Below are 16,214 nucleotides of genomic sequence, written 5' to 3'. Positions count from 1 at the left end.
AATGTTTATTTAAATGGAAATAAATAACGAAAAAGAATTATGGGATATAGCTTACACAACATCAAGATGGAAAGTTGAGGTAAGCAAATTATATATTTATTAGTGTGTTGTGTACAAAAATAGTTCTGTTTCTTTACTTAAAAAACAATTAAAATTTTTGACTCAATATATCAAAAAAAACTTAATTGCTTTATTCATTCTGTTTGAAGTTTGATATATTAACATTAAAATTAGTTTTTGTTTACTATTTTATTATCAGTTTATTATTTATGGCTATTTGCGCCATTAGCAAACAAATTGCTAATTGAATTAAAGGACGTACATAATATAATATACAGTTTCCCGGTAACTGGGTGGGCCTATATATCATGATTGCCTGAACACACAAATGAAATAAGGCGATTTGTAGCGGATTCGTTGAAAAAATTTCATTAAATCATATCTTGCCCATTTCAAATCAAAATTTAAGTTTAATTAAATTTTTCGAAAAAAATAAAACAATTTTTAGGTAAAAAATGTGTTTTCGAATGTCAATCATCTACTATATATAGTCCTATACAACCTTTATATACTATATAGGGTATTTGTTTTTTCTTGTTAAAGCGCATAAATATAGAAATGACTCTAGATTAGATTTATTTATTAGAATGCAAACACTTTGATTTTAATATTTAGCTCCAATCAGCTTTTATAAATATCAGAACGAAAGCCGCAGTGTCACTCTGTTTCATTGTTTGCTTACCAGAAAATCATTATGAGATCATAAACTGTTTATTGTGATGTAATAATATCAAGTGATTTACGGTTTTGTGGTCACGTGACATATTATGTTGGAATAAAACGAAGGAATTTTTGTTCGCCGTTTGCAGATAGTTACCTTAGAAAGTAAGGTAAGCCTTTTAGGAATATTGCAGAAAATATTTAATTTTTAAACCATTAAACAGAAAATATATTAGAGAATAAACTTTATCCAAATTGATTTTAACAAGGTTAATTAAACAGAACCTTAGTCTAGAGATTTACCTGAGTTGTTAATTTTATTTAAAGCAAGGTGTATTATTACACCAAATTTTAAACGCTTGCATTAACTTTTAAAAGAGTTCAAAATTAAAAAAAGAAAATTTTTACAAGTTTTAACAACACAATAATGGAAAACTCATTAATGACGTCATGCAGGCCATTGTCGCTCGTGCAAGCGTCCCAGAAAGGAAAAAGGAGATCAAGGACAACATTTGATCCCCTTCAAATCAGCGAGTTGGAAAAAGTCTTCCAGTTGACTCATTATCCGGACATTGGAACTAGAGATAAACTTGCATCCCAGATTAGTCTTCCGGAAGCAAGGATTCAGGTTGGTGACGTCATTTGTAAACTATGATACTAAAATATGTTTTTATATTAAGAAAAATTTGTTAATTTATTTTAATTTTTTTATTAGATTTGGTTTCAAAATCGTAGAGCGAAATGGAGAAAATCGGAGAAATTAAGCAAATTTGGAGGATTACAACATTTAACTGACTGTGACGTAGTACCAGCTCCAAATCCAGATTACATTATTACATCAAAGGTAAACACAAATTTCAATACATTAAAAAAAAAACGATATCAAAAATATCAAAAATTACCCGGATTTTTATACTTTTAACGTTGCAGTTGCGAGAGAAAGATTCGTCAAGTGATATCAAAAACCGCGTGGATCTTTTAAACGAAGAGGAGTCAACAAAAACGGATGCGGAAAACGCGCTGAGTTTATTTAAAGGCCGCTCCGCGTCATCCGGCACCAACGTTTATCCGTCTTTTTATCCAACCGGATACCCCATGTATTCCCCTGCAGCTTTGGCGGCGATTTTATCGTCTTCTTTCCCGCTTTCGACCATGAAACTTTCCGGGATACTACCCCCGAATTTCCCCTTCGCTTTTCCACCATCTTCTCTTTCCCCTACGTCACCGATGACGTCATTTATTAATAGTCCGCTGGCCGGACTTTTATCGCCTTCTTACATATCGAAATTAAAAGAAACCTAATTTTAATTATAAACTTTCGTTTTACTGAAAATTAAGGTGATTTTCACATAAAATTTATGACAGGTAAATTGTTGTTTCTTGTAAATAACATTGTACAAACATTTACGATATCGCGTCCTGTTATTTCTATGATAATGATTAATTATTTAATCTACTATGGCTATATGTATTTTGTCTCAATTTTGTGCCAAGTTATTTTTAATACATTACACATTTCTTCAACTAAGAATTATAAGTAATTACGCAATACAAATAATTCTTGTACTAATTAATTTTTATTTTATATCTATTATGTACATTTAAAAATCATTTATATTTAATTTTTCAATAATCAAGTTTATTTGTATACGTAAAATAAATTCATGTAGTTTTACTTCTTTCAACAAAAAAAATTATTAAAAGAAATTTAAAAAGATAAAATAAATATTTTTCTACTACTTATAAACAATTACTAAATTTACGGTTTTTTATTTTATTGCAAATCTTCGGTTTTTGTATCAAAATCCATCTAAAAATAAATTATTGAAGATTTTTCTACTATTTATTCTGTAGGCTATAGTTAAAATTATAATAGGAAAGCTTTTGTGTTATACAAGTCTATTATCTCTATGTTTAGTTTACATTTTCCTTTCCATGATCAAAATTGTGATTTCTTTCCCATTCAACCATCGATGCTGGCCTAAAGTTTACAATAAATGCTCTTCTATTTTTGTCAGTCGAGTTTCCTCTTGTATAATGAACAGTTCTTCCGTGATGTAAAGTACATGAACCAGCTGGAATAGGACCCGATACAAATTCGCTCTGGTATATTAAATAGCATAACCTTGGTAAAGTAATAACGAAGTTTGCTGGTTTTTATATGTGGATTATTACTTTTCTGACCTATTTGCGTTGTCAGGTAGGCTATTACGTATTTTTTATGTAAATAAACAAAAACCCTATCACAGTCATACACGCCTTAACAAAATCACCTCTTCGCCATCACAGCACTTAACGTGATGCCCGTCCTTTGCTTGGCGATGTGGTCTAATAGTTTCCTCTTTGTGCGACTTTGGTGAAAACCACATGCAGCCGTTATCCTCCGTGGCGTCATCCATGGCGACCCATACAGAAACTGCTCGTTTGTCCGGCATGTCTGGCCAATAGCTTTCGTCTTGGTGCATTGGCGTACTAGTATCTGTATGCGGAGCCTAAACATAATTTTTATTTACTTGTTTTTTTTTATTTACTTATATTATATTTGTAGATATGTTTACATTTTCGTAATAGCCTAAGGTAATAGCACGTTTGTTAATGTATATAACAAATGCTATAAGTTAACTATAAATTATTAATTTATCAAACAAAAAATATACCTTGGAGAGAAGCATGTCAAAATCCATAGCAACATCATCCCCCAGAATGATTTGTGAAATTTTTAATGCTCTTTGATGTAAGGGTTTATTAATCAGGTTCTTAAAATAATAAGAAGGCCACATAATCTGGCATATATTTTCCTTGTCATCTACCTGTACACATTAATAATAATATTTTAGCATTGAACTGTCTAATCAAAGTTATTGTAACTTGACCTACCTTACGATCTGTATGAGATCCGAGATCTTGTCTGTGAAAAGAGGTGTCAATATCACCGCATAGAAGCTTGTCGTAAATGTCTTGGTAATACTTTAGTTCAGTTTTGAAAAGCAAATTTTTAACTACCTATAAACACCTTTATTAAGGCTGTGTTGATTTCGTTATATTACATTTAAAGCTACTTTTTATAAAACATAACGTACCAAGTATCCTTCTTCCTCAAACTTGGATTTCCATTGATCTGAATTTTGTGTTTTTAACCATTCAGACACACTTTTACTGTCAGCCATTATTTTGAACTCAGCTAGTCAAGCGTTAATTCGAAGTGTAGGTTATGCAAGGTTGAATACGCGCTGTTGTGCAAATGTTGATTGCTTAAAAACAACATATTTAGTGAACAAATATTGCGGTATAAAAGTGTGCGTTGCATTTTTACATTAGTACGGGCCTATATTGACTTTAACACAACTTAATTACTTTACGTGAAAAATGTAGGCAATGGAACGAATAGCATGTTAATATAGTAACATTCTATCAGATATTATTGCCATCTTTATGTTTTGTATTTCGTCTCTCCCACTATTATTCAATGTAGAAATATAGGGTAATGGACTATTAAACAGCAAAATCGTAAACCAAGATTTTTAAATTTTAAAGCAAGGACTTAAAAAATATCTTCCCATTTGTGGTTATTATTTAATTTTCAACCCTACCAAACTATAATTGGTGATAAAATAAAAATAAGCTCAATTTTCATATGTACATCAGGTTATTTATTTTCAATATTTGAAGCTAAAAATGTTAAAAACTACTGCTTTGCATAATAAATTACACCAAAGAAAAAACCATTAAAAAACTTTAAAATAAAATCATTTAAAATTTAAGTCAAATTTATTATACACTAGAATATATTATGATTTATATGATATAATGTTAATCAAACACTATGGATATGTACAAAAATAGGTACACAGCAATCATTAACAGAATAGCAAGCTAAGCATTATTTATTAATGTATACGCACTGCATTAATATTAGGCAAAAAGTAAAGGGAAAATAATTTCAACAGTAACATTGCTTAACTAAAATGAACTTTTTAATATAAATTTCTAAAAGATGTCAACTATTTTAAAATTACAAAAAACTAAAGTCTTAAATAATGCATTTAATTCATTTGTAATTATTAGGTTAGCATATTTTATTTAAGATTTATGGTAGTTGGTTTCTTCTGTTTGTTTGTCCATCATTTCGGTATGGCGATTATGATGGACTATATCCCATCTTTTCATCCAAGGACCACATATTTCGGTCCCAAAGTCCTCATTGTCTTCTTCCTGTATTTTCAAATTAATTCATAAAATTTTTTTTAATATTTTATTTTAACAATTTTTTTACAAACTCATTTTCCTTTAAATTAACTTACCAGGCCTTTCATTTGTTCCTTGCTACGATTAATTTCCGCCATATCTGTCCAATCAATTTTGTAGTTTGGATCTTTACTGGTTCTCATGAGCACATTTTTCTTTAAACCATAAAAACCATTTTCCTTGTCAGGTCGTTGCCAGCGCAAGTCAAGACTCCAGCGAATAATGTCCGAGCGATTTTCCAAGCTTTAGAGAAAAAAATGTTCATACAGAGTATTTGTACCAAAAATATTTAATTAGGTAAAATTTTAAATTACCAAAATTTTTTTTGTTTTTTTGTAAAATATTTAGTTACCTCTGATGTGGTATAGAGTTGTTCAACAAGAGCACAGAACCATAAGGCACCTCACATGTGATAACATCCTTCTCTAAATCAACACCCAACTCCTTTGGCATCTCTTTGGGGTCCATTTCAACATACCACGTACCTCCAGCACAACATGTATGCTTTAGTGTTTTACCTTTGCGATGCCCACCACTAGCTACCTGCATACACCCATTAACCAGATTTGCATTAACCAATGGAATCCAGGCAGTAACTTGAAGTGTTTCCAAACTGCATGGCTCTAGGTAGGCATTGTCTGTAGATAAGTGTGGCAATTAAACAAGGTTGCAAAATTTGATTAACAAAGCAGTAAGCTGTATAAAATTACCTTGATGCCAGGGCACTGTAAGCTGTTCATTGTGTGGTGTCTAAAAAAATGATTTTTTATATAATTTGAGATTTTTTAGATTATAATAAAGTTTGAATAATTATCGAAAAACAATAATAGATAAATTTCATTAAAATATTACAAAAATAAAACCTGCACCTTTGATCTTAAGTTCCAAACTGGGTGACCAGCAATATCGGGCCCAATCAGCTGTTCAATAACATTCAGAAGTCTATCATCAGACCAAATTTCTTGAAATGCTTCTGGCAATTCTCCATCCTTGTGCATTAAAATTGCTGTACCTTTGAACTCCTTTTCAAGATGAGTTAAACGGTTAAAAAAGTTCTTGTCTTCATGTTTATCTAAGAAAAAAATATTTATAAAAGGTTAACTAACTTTTTTAATCTAAGAAAAATTTTTAAGAAAAAAAGTTAATATTTAATTTAAATATTGAGTAATTTACTTTTAATCTTTCCAGCTCTAAAAAGTTTGTTTGCAGTATCATCAACCAATTTGTCAATTGCATCTCTGGCAGCATTTAACTTTTTGGTGGTCATAAAATCATCAAGCATAAGAAATCCCTAAAATAAATTTAATAATATTATTAATTAAATATCAACTGCTTTATAACACAGTTATTAAGGTTTGTAATTGTTAATAATAGTAGGAAATGATATGAAACATATTACTTTGCTCAATATGTTTTAAACGTTACATAATTTAACTACAAATGGCATATAATATTAAAATAATAAGTAAATATGTATATATAATACATTTGATATTTTAAAATTATATTGTGTTTATAAAATTTAAAGTTGTTAATTTTAATTTATACATTGAAGTTGCAATATAACTTAAAAATTTATGACTTTTATTGTTTAAAAAACATTTAATAAATTAACTTTAATGATTACCTTGTCAAAATATTGGGCTAGTTGTTCATCGGTAAGTTGTCCATCTTTTTTCTCAAGTGGGGGTGGGGGTGCTTTGGTGTATACATCAGGATGTGGTTCTTGGGGGTTCTTAAGGTAATAAAATTTGGTGTTGACGTCCAGCTCCTTAGGTTCGTTCTTTTTCTGTTTTTTTTCCTGAACGCCATTGCCAGACATTGCTGTTTTTCGCTTTTCCATTTTTAGTTACTTCACCCTCGTGAAAAAATTAAATTGCTATCACGATCACCTATATTGTATAACTATACTAATAAATATTAGTTATTGTTATTTACCTTTTACTTTTCTATTACAAACAGACACGCTTTAATAAACGTTATAAACTGTAACATCAGCAAAAACGACAAACTCAAACTTGTAGAACTGTTTACTGAGCTAATTAACAAACAAAGTAACTGCAAAAAACATAAATTCATGTCCAAACTGTTTGTACATATAATAAATATAAGCACAAGTGTACAAATCATTCAAAACAATACTTTTTTAAAAATTAGGGTTTCAGAAACTTGTAAACAACAACAAAAGAACAAAGTTGTTGACGTGTGAAGTTGTAATATATTGGTTTTAAGTGGTGAGTTTACGGAGCCGAATTGTTTAGTATACTATATCGAAATTTTGGTTAGCACGTGTGGTTTGTTGTTTAAGAAGTTTATAGGGCTTTTTTAACTACTAAATAAATAGGGTATGTTTAAAAAAATAAGTGTCACTTGATGTTACTGACAAACTTAATTACTTTTAGGAACCTAGGTTTTATTAAAATTTAAATATGAATAATGAAGAAGTAAAATCAACGCTGGAAATAGCTTTGTTGCAAGACATTCACGAAATATTAAGCTTGCTGGAAGCTGGCCGTGGAATTGACAGTCTTAATCACAAGATCATCGCTTTGAAGGAGAAAATAAAGGTTTGCAAACAAGAAGTTGAAGAAGCAGAAGGGATTGACAACACAAAAGAAGAACAGGAGGCAATTTTGAAATCCCTCCAAGCACAAATACAGATAAAACGAGCGTTGGCTGAACGCTATAAGAATTTTCAGGCATTGTAATAAGTTAAAGTTTTTAACAAGCTGACTGCAAATTTTTAATTTTGTATTTTTTAATGATGTTTACATTTTCTAAAAACAATTCTGTAATGCACGATCAAATTGTGTGTGAATACACGGATGAACTAGCATCCAATCAAACTCCTATAATTATTGACAACGGTTCTTCTGAATGCCGTGGTGGTTGGGCTACATCACTTATGCCCGATCTTGTATACAAAAACATTATCGCTAAAAATCGAAGCAACAAAAAAGACAAAGGATGGGATGTACTAGTTGGAAATGAAATCAAGGATCTTGAAAGTGTGCGATGGCTGCTAAGAAGTCCATTTGATTTTAATGTTGTTGTCAACTACTCTGTCCAGGAAACTTTATTTGATTATTGTTTTAGGCATCTTGGTATTACCAGTGATGGTATTGTAGATCATCCAGTAGTTATGACAGAGTCCATTGCCAATCCCTTGGCTTGCCGAAATAATATGTCAGAGCTTTTATTTGAGGCTTATGGTATTCCGAGCTTAATATATGGTGTTGATTGTTTATTTAGCTACACACATAACCTGAATAATACTAAAACTGGTTTGATTGTTTCATCTGGATTTCAAACAACCCATGTTCTTCCCATTATTAACGGTTTGCCTGATTATCAGAACTGTCGTCGGATAAATTTGGGAGGGTATAATTGCAGTGCATATTTACAGAGAATCTTACAATTGAAGCACCCAAAAATGTTGTCAGAAATAACTCTAACAAAAATGGAAGAAGTTAAATTTAAATTCGCCAAAATCCGTGCAAACTTTGAAGAAAAAATTAACAAATGGAAATGTAAGAGCTATGCACAAAAAAACTCGATAAAACTCATGTTTAAAGAATCTGAAGCTATAGACAAGATAAAGACTGATTTGTTTAAAAGCACCCAACTTAGCCTTGAAAAACAACTTAAGCAGCTTGAACATCGTCTTTATGAAACCGAATGTGTGTTAGAAGTTGGTGAAGAGACACCTGATGTTTTATTACAACTGACTGATAATGAAACTTGGCAAAGCATGCCAGCATTAAAAGCATTACATGAAGAGTTAGAACAAAAAATTGATGATACCAGAAAACAAATTGCTGATCACTATAACATGTACCCAGAAATTGATGAATCCACAGTTGAGTTTGGTATAGAACAATTCCAAGTACCTGAGATCTTATTTCAACCAGCTTTGGTTGGGTATAATCAAATGGGATTAACAGAAGCGATAGAAACTACCCTAAAACAATATGATAATGATACACAACAAGCTTTAGCTAATAATGTATTTCTCACTGGAGGTAACACAAAAACCTCAGGTTTTAAAGACCGAATTATAAGTTACCTGCAAGAAGTAAGACCATTTAAATCACAAATTGATGTTGTCATGGCTAAAGATCCCTTATTAGATACATGGAAAGGAGCAGCAAGCTGGGTAAATAACAGTGATATTACCAAACAATGGTTTACTAAACAGGAATATGAAGAACATGGAAGTGATTATATTAAACAAAATAATTTTTCTAACATTTATATTTGATTACATGATGCATTAAAGAAACTGTTAAAAACTTATTTAAATTATTTTTTTTTGTAGCTTATTGCTTTTTTAATTTAAATGTTGTCCTACATAGTTTTCTCTTGTGAACCTTTGTTATTAACAAAAGTATCCTTCATCTTATTATTTGATTGTGTTCATTTATATTTACTTATTTTTTTAAATTCATTTCTGTTAATTTTGTATTTAGATTAAAGTAAAAATCTTATATATAAAATATGACAATACGCACTAAAAAACGAAAAGTTGACACATTGTTGTTAAGTCAATCAAAAGCTCACAAACAAGATCTTAAGGATGTTGAGATCTCCAGTGATTCAGGTGGAGAACAAGAAGACAAATATATTGAGGAGAACTCATCAGATGAAGATGAAACTGCACAGGAGAAGAGATTGAGGTTGACAAAACAATATCTCGATGAATTGAATGCATTAGAAGATGGAGAAGGAGTCGGAGAAAAGCTTGCAAATGATGTTTTAGAAGAAGCCGGCCGTCTCCAGAAAAAAGTTGCACAAAAATGTATTTCGCCAGAACCCGACTCCATTCGCTATTTAAAGGGCCATCGATTAAGTGTAACCTGTGTTGTAGTGTCCTCTACTGAATCTTCATTTTTCACTGCATCAAAAGATTGCTCTATCATCAAGTGGGACTTTATCACTTTGAAAAAACTGGCAACTGTTAAAGGTGGAAAGAAATTGAAGTCCAAGCAAACACATGACGCCCATATTTTAACCCTCGCCCTCACCACTGATGTTAAATTCCTTGTATCAGGCGGTTTGGATAAGGTTATCCATGTGTGGGATCCTGATAAACTACAACACATCCACAGGTTTGTAGGACATCGAGGTACAGTATCGGGTCTAACATTTCGTTTAAATTCTCACCAGCTGTACAGTAGTAGTCATGATAGAACAGTGAAGGTGTGGGACTTGGATGCGATGGGTTACGTGGAAACTTTGTACGGACACCAAGATGGGATACAGTCTTGTGATTCAATGAACCGAGAGAGATGCGCAACTTCTGGAGGCAGGGATGGGACGGTGAAAAATTTTAAATTTTTTTTTGTTTTTGTAAATATATGAGGCTGTTTTGTTTAATATTTGTAATTTTATTTAAATATTTTTAACTTTTTATTTAATATTTGTAATTTTTACTTTGTCAGTGTATTTTATATTTTCTATGTTTTAAGATACGAATATGGAAAATAGTCGATGAGTCACAACTGGTGTTCAATGGTCCGGGAGGGACCATAGATGCATTACGCTTGATCAACGAAGAGCATATGGTCTCTGGGTCAGATGATGGTTCAGTTTGTGTGTGGAGTCTTCAGAAAAAAAGACCAATCGTCACCATTAAAAATGCTCACTCAAATGAGGATGGTTCGACCTGGATAACATCTGTTACATCATTTATTAACTCTGATTTAGTTGCTACTGGCTCTTATGATGGCTTTATTCGGATCTGGCAATGTAGTAATAAGTTTATTAAAATGGAGCCTTTATTTAAGGTACCAGTTTGTGGTTTTATAAACGATTTACGTTTTTCGCCAAGTGGAAAATTTTTGTTTGCTGCGGTTGGACAAGAACATAAATTAGGTCGATGGTGGTGTAAAAAGGAAGCTAAAAACACTGTTGTTATTATTCCTTTACAAGGCTAGTTTATTTTCTAAGTACAAACTGATTTACAAAAAAAATATCAGTTTTTTATTTCTACAAAAGCAAAGTCTTTTGCACTCTATTGGTGCTAATTTCTTTCTTTGGGTTTTTAATTGATGAATTTTTTTCTTATTTGATTTTGACATGTTATTAACAATTTGCAAAACATGTGAATGTCCACAGCCTTTATGTTATTTGTGTTTAGCTCACACATAAAATGTTTAAACATACAGTAAGATATAGTATGGTACTAACTTAATCTGGCAAGACAATACTTTTATAATTTCCGCAAAAATCACATATTGAATAAAACCCACTGCTAAGCCATGCACTCAGTATACAGATTATAAATGTTAAACTTGATATTGCAGTTGTTGCAAAATGTAGCCCCCTTACGTCCTATAAAATGCCAAGGCTTGTTAATCACGAAAGGTATATTTATTTATATGTACCCGACAATTATTACCCTACAAACTGTTGTATAAATAAAATACTTACGTAGAAAAACATACCAAACAAAATGGAAAATCCAAACAACACTGCTGACGTCATTGCTCCGAAAATATGAAAACCGATATGAGAATATATCAGGAAAAGTTTTAAAGTTTTTGTTTTGGTAACCACAACACCAAGTCCTCCAGCAATAACAACCTGTTAAAACGATGCAAGTATTAGGTAGCCTATTTGTTTTATTACAACACATAAATCAAGAAGATACCCAAACACCACACCAAAGTCCTTCTCCTAAAGTTGTGTTAAACCCGAACTCGTGAGGACCACTTGTTCTTTTAAATGTCAGTAAAATAACGCCAATAACCACAGATATTAGTCCAAAGATAACTTCTATGACCTAATATAAAAAACAACTAATTAATTAAAAAATAATGTTAGCCTATTTTGGTGGTTTTCAAGTATTTAAAAAAAAAATTATTAGGTGAATGTAAGGTTACATAAATAATTGAGTGGTTGCACAATAGGTCACCCATTGATCTAATGCTGTAGCGCCCTTAAATGGTATGAACTCCTGCTGAACCAGCACTTGATCAGCAGCGTAATTATCGGGAAATTTTACTCTCCATAATATCCCAAACGGCCACAGGCAACTCGAGACTTGGTCGGAGTGTAGCGAATTATTAATTTTAATTATTAATAACATTCTTTAGTGGTTAGTTGATACAAGAATATAAAATTCTGGCTAAATCTTACGGAAATAAACTCTGAATTTAAGTAATGTCTAAATCCATGTTTATTAAGTGGCATCCGTTAAGTAAAACGAAATCGCCTAACTGTTTTTAAAACGAACATTTGCACTTAATAAAAAGCAGAAATGAATCGTTGGAAAAATAATTCAATACTAGAGAAACGAGGTTAGAGTTTCCATGTGAAGAAGTTGTTAAATAACCCGCAAATTCGATAAACAGGTTATAGTTAAAAGCATTGAAACTCATTGTTAAAATAGGGAGGAAAAATACGCCAAAGCTTGACAGCAAATAAATAAAAATTTCATTCCAAATCAACATCAAAAACTGTTTGTTTATAAAATGAAAGGTTAGCTTATGTGGATTTATCCAAAATAAGCTACAGGAGTAACTTTTGTTACTCTATGTTTAGGTCGGGCATTCGACCTTTCTACATCGAGAATAAAGATATATACAAAAAAAATGGCCTAACCAGAATATTTTTCTATAGCTGTGGTTAATAAAACTGGTAAAAAAATATTAAGAAAGTGGCCATAACTCACTGCTAGCTTTAATATGATTACTTTTATCTTGGCGCTGCGTTCTGCTGATGGTATTTCAGTAACTTCTGTTTTCATTATTAATATTTTTTAGTTTATTTTAGTTAGCGAAATGTGAAACATGACTAAAAAATTACAAATTTTTTAAATTACCTCATGCTAATGTGACATAATAAAAGCCAATATTTAATTTTGCTAGTTTAAGTTTGTAGATATCTGAACTTAAATGCAAATATGACAACACTTATCTTAGTAAATTTTCTTAATTTATTAGTAGGTAGTTTAAAACTAATTTAGTTATAACATAGAACTCTTTCGAAACTTTTCGAAAGTTTGTTATAACAGTAGCTGCACTGTTACCTTTCTTTGTGTGAGTGAGTGTAACTTGCCGGAAATGGCTTATAGGTTACTTTTGGTCAAACTTTTGTAAACTTGTCCTTTAAATATCATAACAAAATGTCTTGGCAATGATTATATTTGTATGAATATTGCACAATGCTATATATTTCATACGTTAAAAACGTTTGACACAAGCAAAGTAGTAAACAGTTTGTTTTGATTAAATGTACATTTTTAATATGTAAAAGCATTTTACATATGCTAATAATATTCAGTAGCTGCTATTTACAAACTTAAAGCTACTTTACTCAGAGAAATAAGAAGGGGGTGCATTATTTGTGGCTGTTGCGTTTTCTTGCTGACTGGCCTCTTGTTGTTTTTGTTGAGCCAAATTATTTGTTGCACCTTCATTGTTTGTTGCAGGGTGGACCATTGTTGAAGTGGTTGGTTGCTGTTGAATGTACATTACCGGCTGTTGCGTTTGAACGAATGGCATTTGTTGTTGCGGTTGCATAACATATTGTACTTGAGCTTGTGGATTTGTTTGGTGCATAACTGTATTTGGATAAACAGCAGGCATACCTTAAGAAATTTCGTAAGATACAAATTATTTATATTTTGTTTAACATTACTTATTTGTCACTTGCATCTTTGTACTACGTTATAAAATCTTATGTAATTATAAATTATATAAAAAAATATTTAAATATGTTTTAAATAGTTGCTTACCCTGAACAAACACTTGTTGTGGCTGTTGTTGTTGTTGTTGTTGTTGTGGCATTGCCGTTGCGTTATTTGTAGCGTAAGATACGATGTTTCTTTGTCCATTTTGTGCGCTATAAACATGCTAAGAAAACAAAAAATGTTATATTTTGTTTCTTATTTTGTCATAACCAAGCGTTTATACAAAATCGACAATCGTTATATATTTATTAATTTGACATAAGCTTAGTTGTTTTATAGAGTATAAACAACATTTTAGATACGTTATCTGTAGTTGTACAAGTGCTACAACAGCAAGCCAATCCGACAGAGGTATTCAGATAACAACAGTAGCTTGCACTTGTAATGCACAAGGGAATGCAAAAGCACGATAACACAGACGTCGTATATTGAAACCCAGAGAAAAATTCGCTTTCCTTAACGAATTAGTAAATGATTAAATGTTGTTATAGAAAAATTAGGCAAGTTTGTAGTTGGAATTTTTTTGATCACTTACACTGATTATTCCAAATGTGATAGACAGTGCAAATGTACTTGTTGCAAATATGCTACCTAAAATACTGAACGCCATATGCCAGTTGACCTATAATTTAAAATAGTCTAATTTAATCACGCTGCTGTTACTTTAAACATACTTAAACAACTTAGTAAACATTAATTTTAGGTATTTACTAAGCATGAGCTGATCCTTTTTCCGCCAGCGGCTATACCCAGTGCTCCAGAAATAAGAATCTAAAAAAACACAAAACAAATATAATAAATAAAATTTATTTAGTGCAAACGATTATAATGGCGTCAGGTAGCATAGTATACCGGCCGTGGTAGCTGACTACAAGCCGAATAGTTTCGGGTTTGAGCCGCACCAATGTTACACTAATCGCCTTTGAGTCCGGCGTTTACGGTTAACTTAATTCGCCTCAACCTTTAACAACAAAAACTTGAATAACCAACACTTCAAGGTAAAGTAAAAAAACATTAAAATACAAATTTTAAGTTTTTTTTACGTTTTTTTATAAAACAACTTCAATTTGTTTTGATAATTTCCTGTGGGAAATGAGGTACTCTAGGGAAACGATTATTTCGAATGCTTGAAGAATAAACATTTACTTTTACTACTTACACAAATTCCACCCCATATTCCTTCACCAGTTGTATAACCAGATCTACGGTATCGGTAACCAAATGGATAAGAGTAACGGGGTCGATTGATATCAGCTATAACAACAATCTCAAAAAGAACAATTATGGATGCAAGTACGACCTCAGCTATCTGAAATAAGTCACCCGATTAGTTTGCTTCAAGTCTTAATGAAAATACCCCAGCAGACGAAGCGCATCTTCCAACCCACTTCGAAGCGGTTAATGGCTCCACCTTCGAGGCGGTTAATGGCTCCACCTTTAATGGCCTGAATTCAGCATATATTTTAAGCAAAAAAGGTAAAACAGAAGTTTTACCAAAACCAATTTTCTTGGGATTTGTGCACACTAACCCTTATTATGATTTTAAATTATATTTTACTTACTGCCAACCCTCTTAAGGTTTTCCTGATTTGACGAATTTTTGCCAGGTCTGAAGTTCTAACCGAAGGGTTTTGCATAATGACCACTTGAGCTTGTGGGGCCACGGTGGCCATTATTAAACAATTGTTAATTGTTAAAATTTAATGCAAATTTTATTCTAAATGTAATATTTTACTAAAAACTGTCAACTTAATAACCTTTTTGTTTAAGCGCTTTCTTCACTTAATATTAAGTATTTGGATATTTTTTAAATGCTTTAAACTATGTTGATACGAGCTACTAGTGTATTGCCTATTTTTTAAAATTTAGTATTTAAAATGCAAACTGCTCTTATAAAAAAATGCCAACTGCTATTATAAAAAGTAACTTGTGTTTTAGTGCATATATATGATAACAAACTTATCTGCATTCTAAATAAATATCGTAAAACATATAAACCTACATATAGTCTTGTCTTGATATACATTGTATTAACTTTTTAATACTGTTACATACACATAACGACGGTGTGTTTGTTTGCCTAAGGCATTATTAAATTCATTTGGTTTTTACGTCATATAATAGTAGGAGTAACAAAACCGGAAATTACGTTAAAAGCAAAACTTTAGTTGTAAGACTAATGCTAAGCAAATGTATATGAACGTGTTGTATTCAAACGAGAATTATTTATTTTCGTGCGATTAAAATATGACGTCATTAAAAGTCTAAGCTATTGTTATGGTAAGCACGTTTTAATATAAAATTTACCATTTTTAAAATAATTCACATGAACTTAACTTTTTTGAAACTATATAAAATTTACCATTGTTAAAATAATTCACATGAACTTAACTTTTTTGAAACTATTCCTTATGCTACCTATGAGCTATAAATTGATAATATGTTTTATCTCTTAAAGTCTCGCTGTATAAAATTTCTTAAAATTTTTAGTCGGTGAGTCCGTTTAAAGTACGTAAGTGTATTGTAAGTACTAACAAGCTGTAATCGGGCTCAA

General features: G+C 31.2%; 8 protein-coding genes across 11 annotated transcripts; 4 read left to right on the top strand and 4 right to left on the bottom strand.

Annotated features, from left to right (window-relative positions):
- Positions 1 to 1,147: 1,147 nt before the first annotated feature.
- LOC145742327 (uncharacterized) lies at positions 1,148 to 2,022 on the top strand. The gene is made up of 3 exons (XM_082560108.1): positions 1,148 to 1,348; positions 1,436 to 1,564; positions 1,651 to 2,022. The coding sequence occupies exons 1-3, from the start codon at positions 1,148 to 1,150 to the stop codon at positions 2,020 to 2,022; spliced, it is 702 nt and encodes a 233-aa protein (XP_082416234.1).
- A 326-nt stretch (positions 2,023 to 2,348) lies between these two features.
- LOC145743236 (phytanoyl-CoA dioxygenase domain-containing protein 1-like) lies at positions 2,349 to 3,912 on the bottom strand. 2 transcript variants are annotated; one of them, XR_014281000.1, is made up of 6 exons: positions 3,801 to 3,912; positions 3,598 to 3,723; positions 3,378 to 3,530; positions 2,994 to 3,212; positions 2,644 to 2,845; positions 2,349 to 2,530 (listed from the first exon to the last, which is right to left on the bottom strand). XR_014281000.1 is itself a non-coding variant. In XM_082561154.1 (6 exons), the coding sequence occupies exons 1-6, from the start codon at positions 3,885 to 3,887 to the stop codon at positions 2,495 to 2,497; spliced, it is 801 nt and encodes a 266-aa protein (XP_082417280.1). In that variant the 5' UTR covers positions 3,888 to 3,912; the 3' UTR covers positions 2,349 to 2,494. The 2 variants fall into 2 exon arrangements, 1 of the variants encoding a protein (XP_082417280.1); XM_082561154.1 differs by having other exon boundaries at positions 2,644 to 2,823.
- Positions 3,913 to 4,353: 441 nt separating this feature from the next.
- On the bottom strand, positions 4,354 to 7,035 carry LOC145741737 (uncharacterized). Its single transcript, XM_082559380.1, has 7 exons — positions 6,593 to 7,035; positions 6,139 to 6,256; positions 5,835 to 6,037; positions 5,676 to 5,715; positions 5,318 to 5,603; positions 5,022 to 5,208; positions 4,354 to 4,932 (listed from the first exon to the last, which is right to left on the bottom strand). Exons 1-7 carry the CDS (start codon positions 6,806 to 6,808, stop codon positions 4,801 to 4,803), a joined length of 1,182 nt encoding a protein of 393 aa, XP_082415506.1. The 5' UTR covers positions 6,809 to 7,035; the 3' UTR covers positions 4,354 to 4,800.
- A 336-nt stretch (positions 7,036 to 7,371) lies between these two features.
- On the top strand, positions 7,372 to 7,680 carry LOC145741420 (uncharacterized). The gene has a single exon (XM_082559012.1). It carries the CDS (start codon positions 7,395 to 7,397, stop codon positions 7,671 to 7,673), a length of 279 nt encoding a protein of 92 aa, XP_082415138.1. The 5' UTR covers positions 7,372 to 7,394; the 3' UTR covers positions 7,674 to 7,680.
- A 46-nt stretch (positions 7,681 to 7,726) lies between these two features.
- Positions 7,727 to 9,434, top strand: LOC145741417 (actin-related protein 5-like). Its single transcript, XM_082559008.1, has one exon. It carries the CDS (start codon positions 7,727 to 7,729, stop codon positions 9,224 to 9,226), a length of 1,500 nt encoding a protein of 499 aa, XP_082415134.1. The 3' UTR covers positions 9,227 to 9,434.
- Positions 9,435 to 9,439: 5 nt separating this feature from the next.
- LOC145741418 (U3 small nucleolar RNA-interacting protein 2-like) lies at positions 9,440 to 11,392 on the top strand. The gene is made up of 2 exons (XM_082559009.1): positions 9,440 to 10,284; positions 10,434 to 11,392. Exons 1-2 carry the CDS (start codon positions 9,463 to 9,465, stop codon positions 10,899 to 10,901), a joined length of 1,290 nt encoding a protein of 429 aa, XP_082415135.1. The 5' UTR covers positions 9,440 to 9,462; the 3' UTR covers positions 10,902 to 11,392.
- Positions 10,885 to 12,956, bottom strand: LOC145741419 (uncharacterized). Of its 3 annotated transcripts, none has more exons than XR_014280933.1 (4): positions 12,791 to 12,956; positions 11,618 to 11,749; positions 11,398 to 11,550; positions 10,885 to 11,298 (listed from the first exon to the last, which is right to left on the bottom strand). XR_014280933.1 is itself a non-coding variant. In XM_082559010.1 (4 exons), exons 1-4 carry the CDS (start codon positions 12,713 to 12,715, stop codon positions 11,155 to 11,157), a joined length of 504 nt encoding a protein of 167 aa, XP_082415136.1. In that variant the 5' UTR covers positions 12,716 to 12,786; the 3' UTR covers positions 10,885 to 11,154. The 3 variants fall into 3 exon arrangements, 2 of the variants coding, with proteins under 2 accessions (XP_082415136.1, XP_082415137.1); XM_082559010.1 differs by lacking the exon at positions 12,791 to 12,956 and adding an exon at positions 12,641 to 12,786; XM_082559011.1 differs by lacking the exon at positions 12,791 to 12,956 and adding an exon at positions 12,641 to 12,786 and having other exon boundaries at positions 11,412 to 11,550.
- Positions 12,957 to 13,107: 151 nt separating this feature from the next.
- Positions 13,108 to 15,700, bottom strand: LOC145743294 (uncharacterized). The gene is made up of 7 exons (XM_082561221.1): positions 15,223 to 15,700; positions 14,820 to 14,969; positions 14,372 to 14,431; positions 14,196 to 14,282; positions 13,963 to 14,115; positions 13,706 to 13,823; positions 13,108 to 13,558 (listed from the first exon to the last, which is right to left on the bottom strand). Exons 1-7 carry the CDS (start codon positions 15,331 to 15,333, stop codon positions 13,281 to 13,283), a joined length of 957 nt encoding a protein of 318 aa, XP_082417347.1. The 5' UTR covers positions 15,334 to 15,700; the 3' UTR covers positions 13,108 to 13,280.
- Positions 15,701 to 16,214: the final 514 nt, after the last annotated feature.

Source organism: Corella eumyota, chromosome 2 (assembly GCF_963082875.1).
Source record: "Corella eumyota chromosome 2, kaCorEumy4.1, whole genome shotgun sequence".
NCBI classification, from domain to species: domain Eukaryota; kingdom Metazoa; phylum Chordata; class Ascidiacea; order Phlebobranchia; family Corellidae; genus Corella; species Corella eumyota.
The sequence above is the reverse complement of the archived record's forward strand: the minus strand, read 5'-3'. Positions and strand labels throughout refer to the sequence as shown.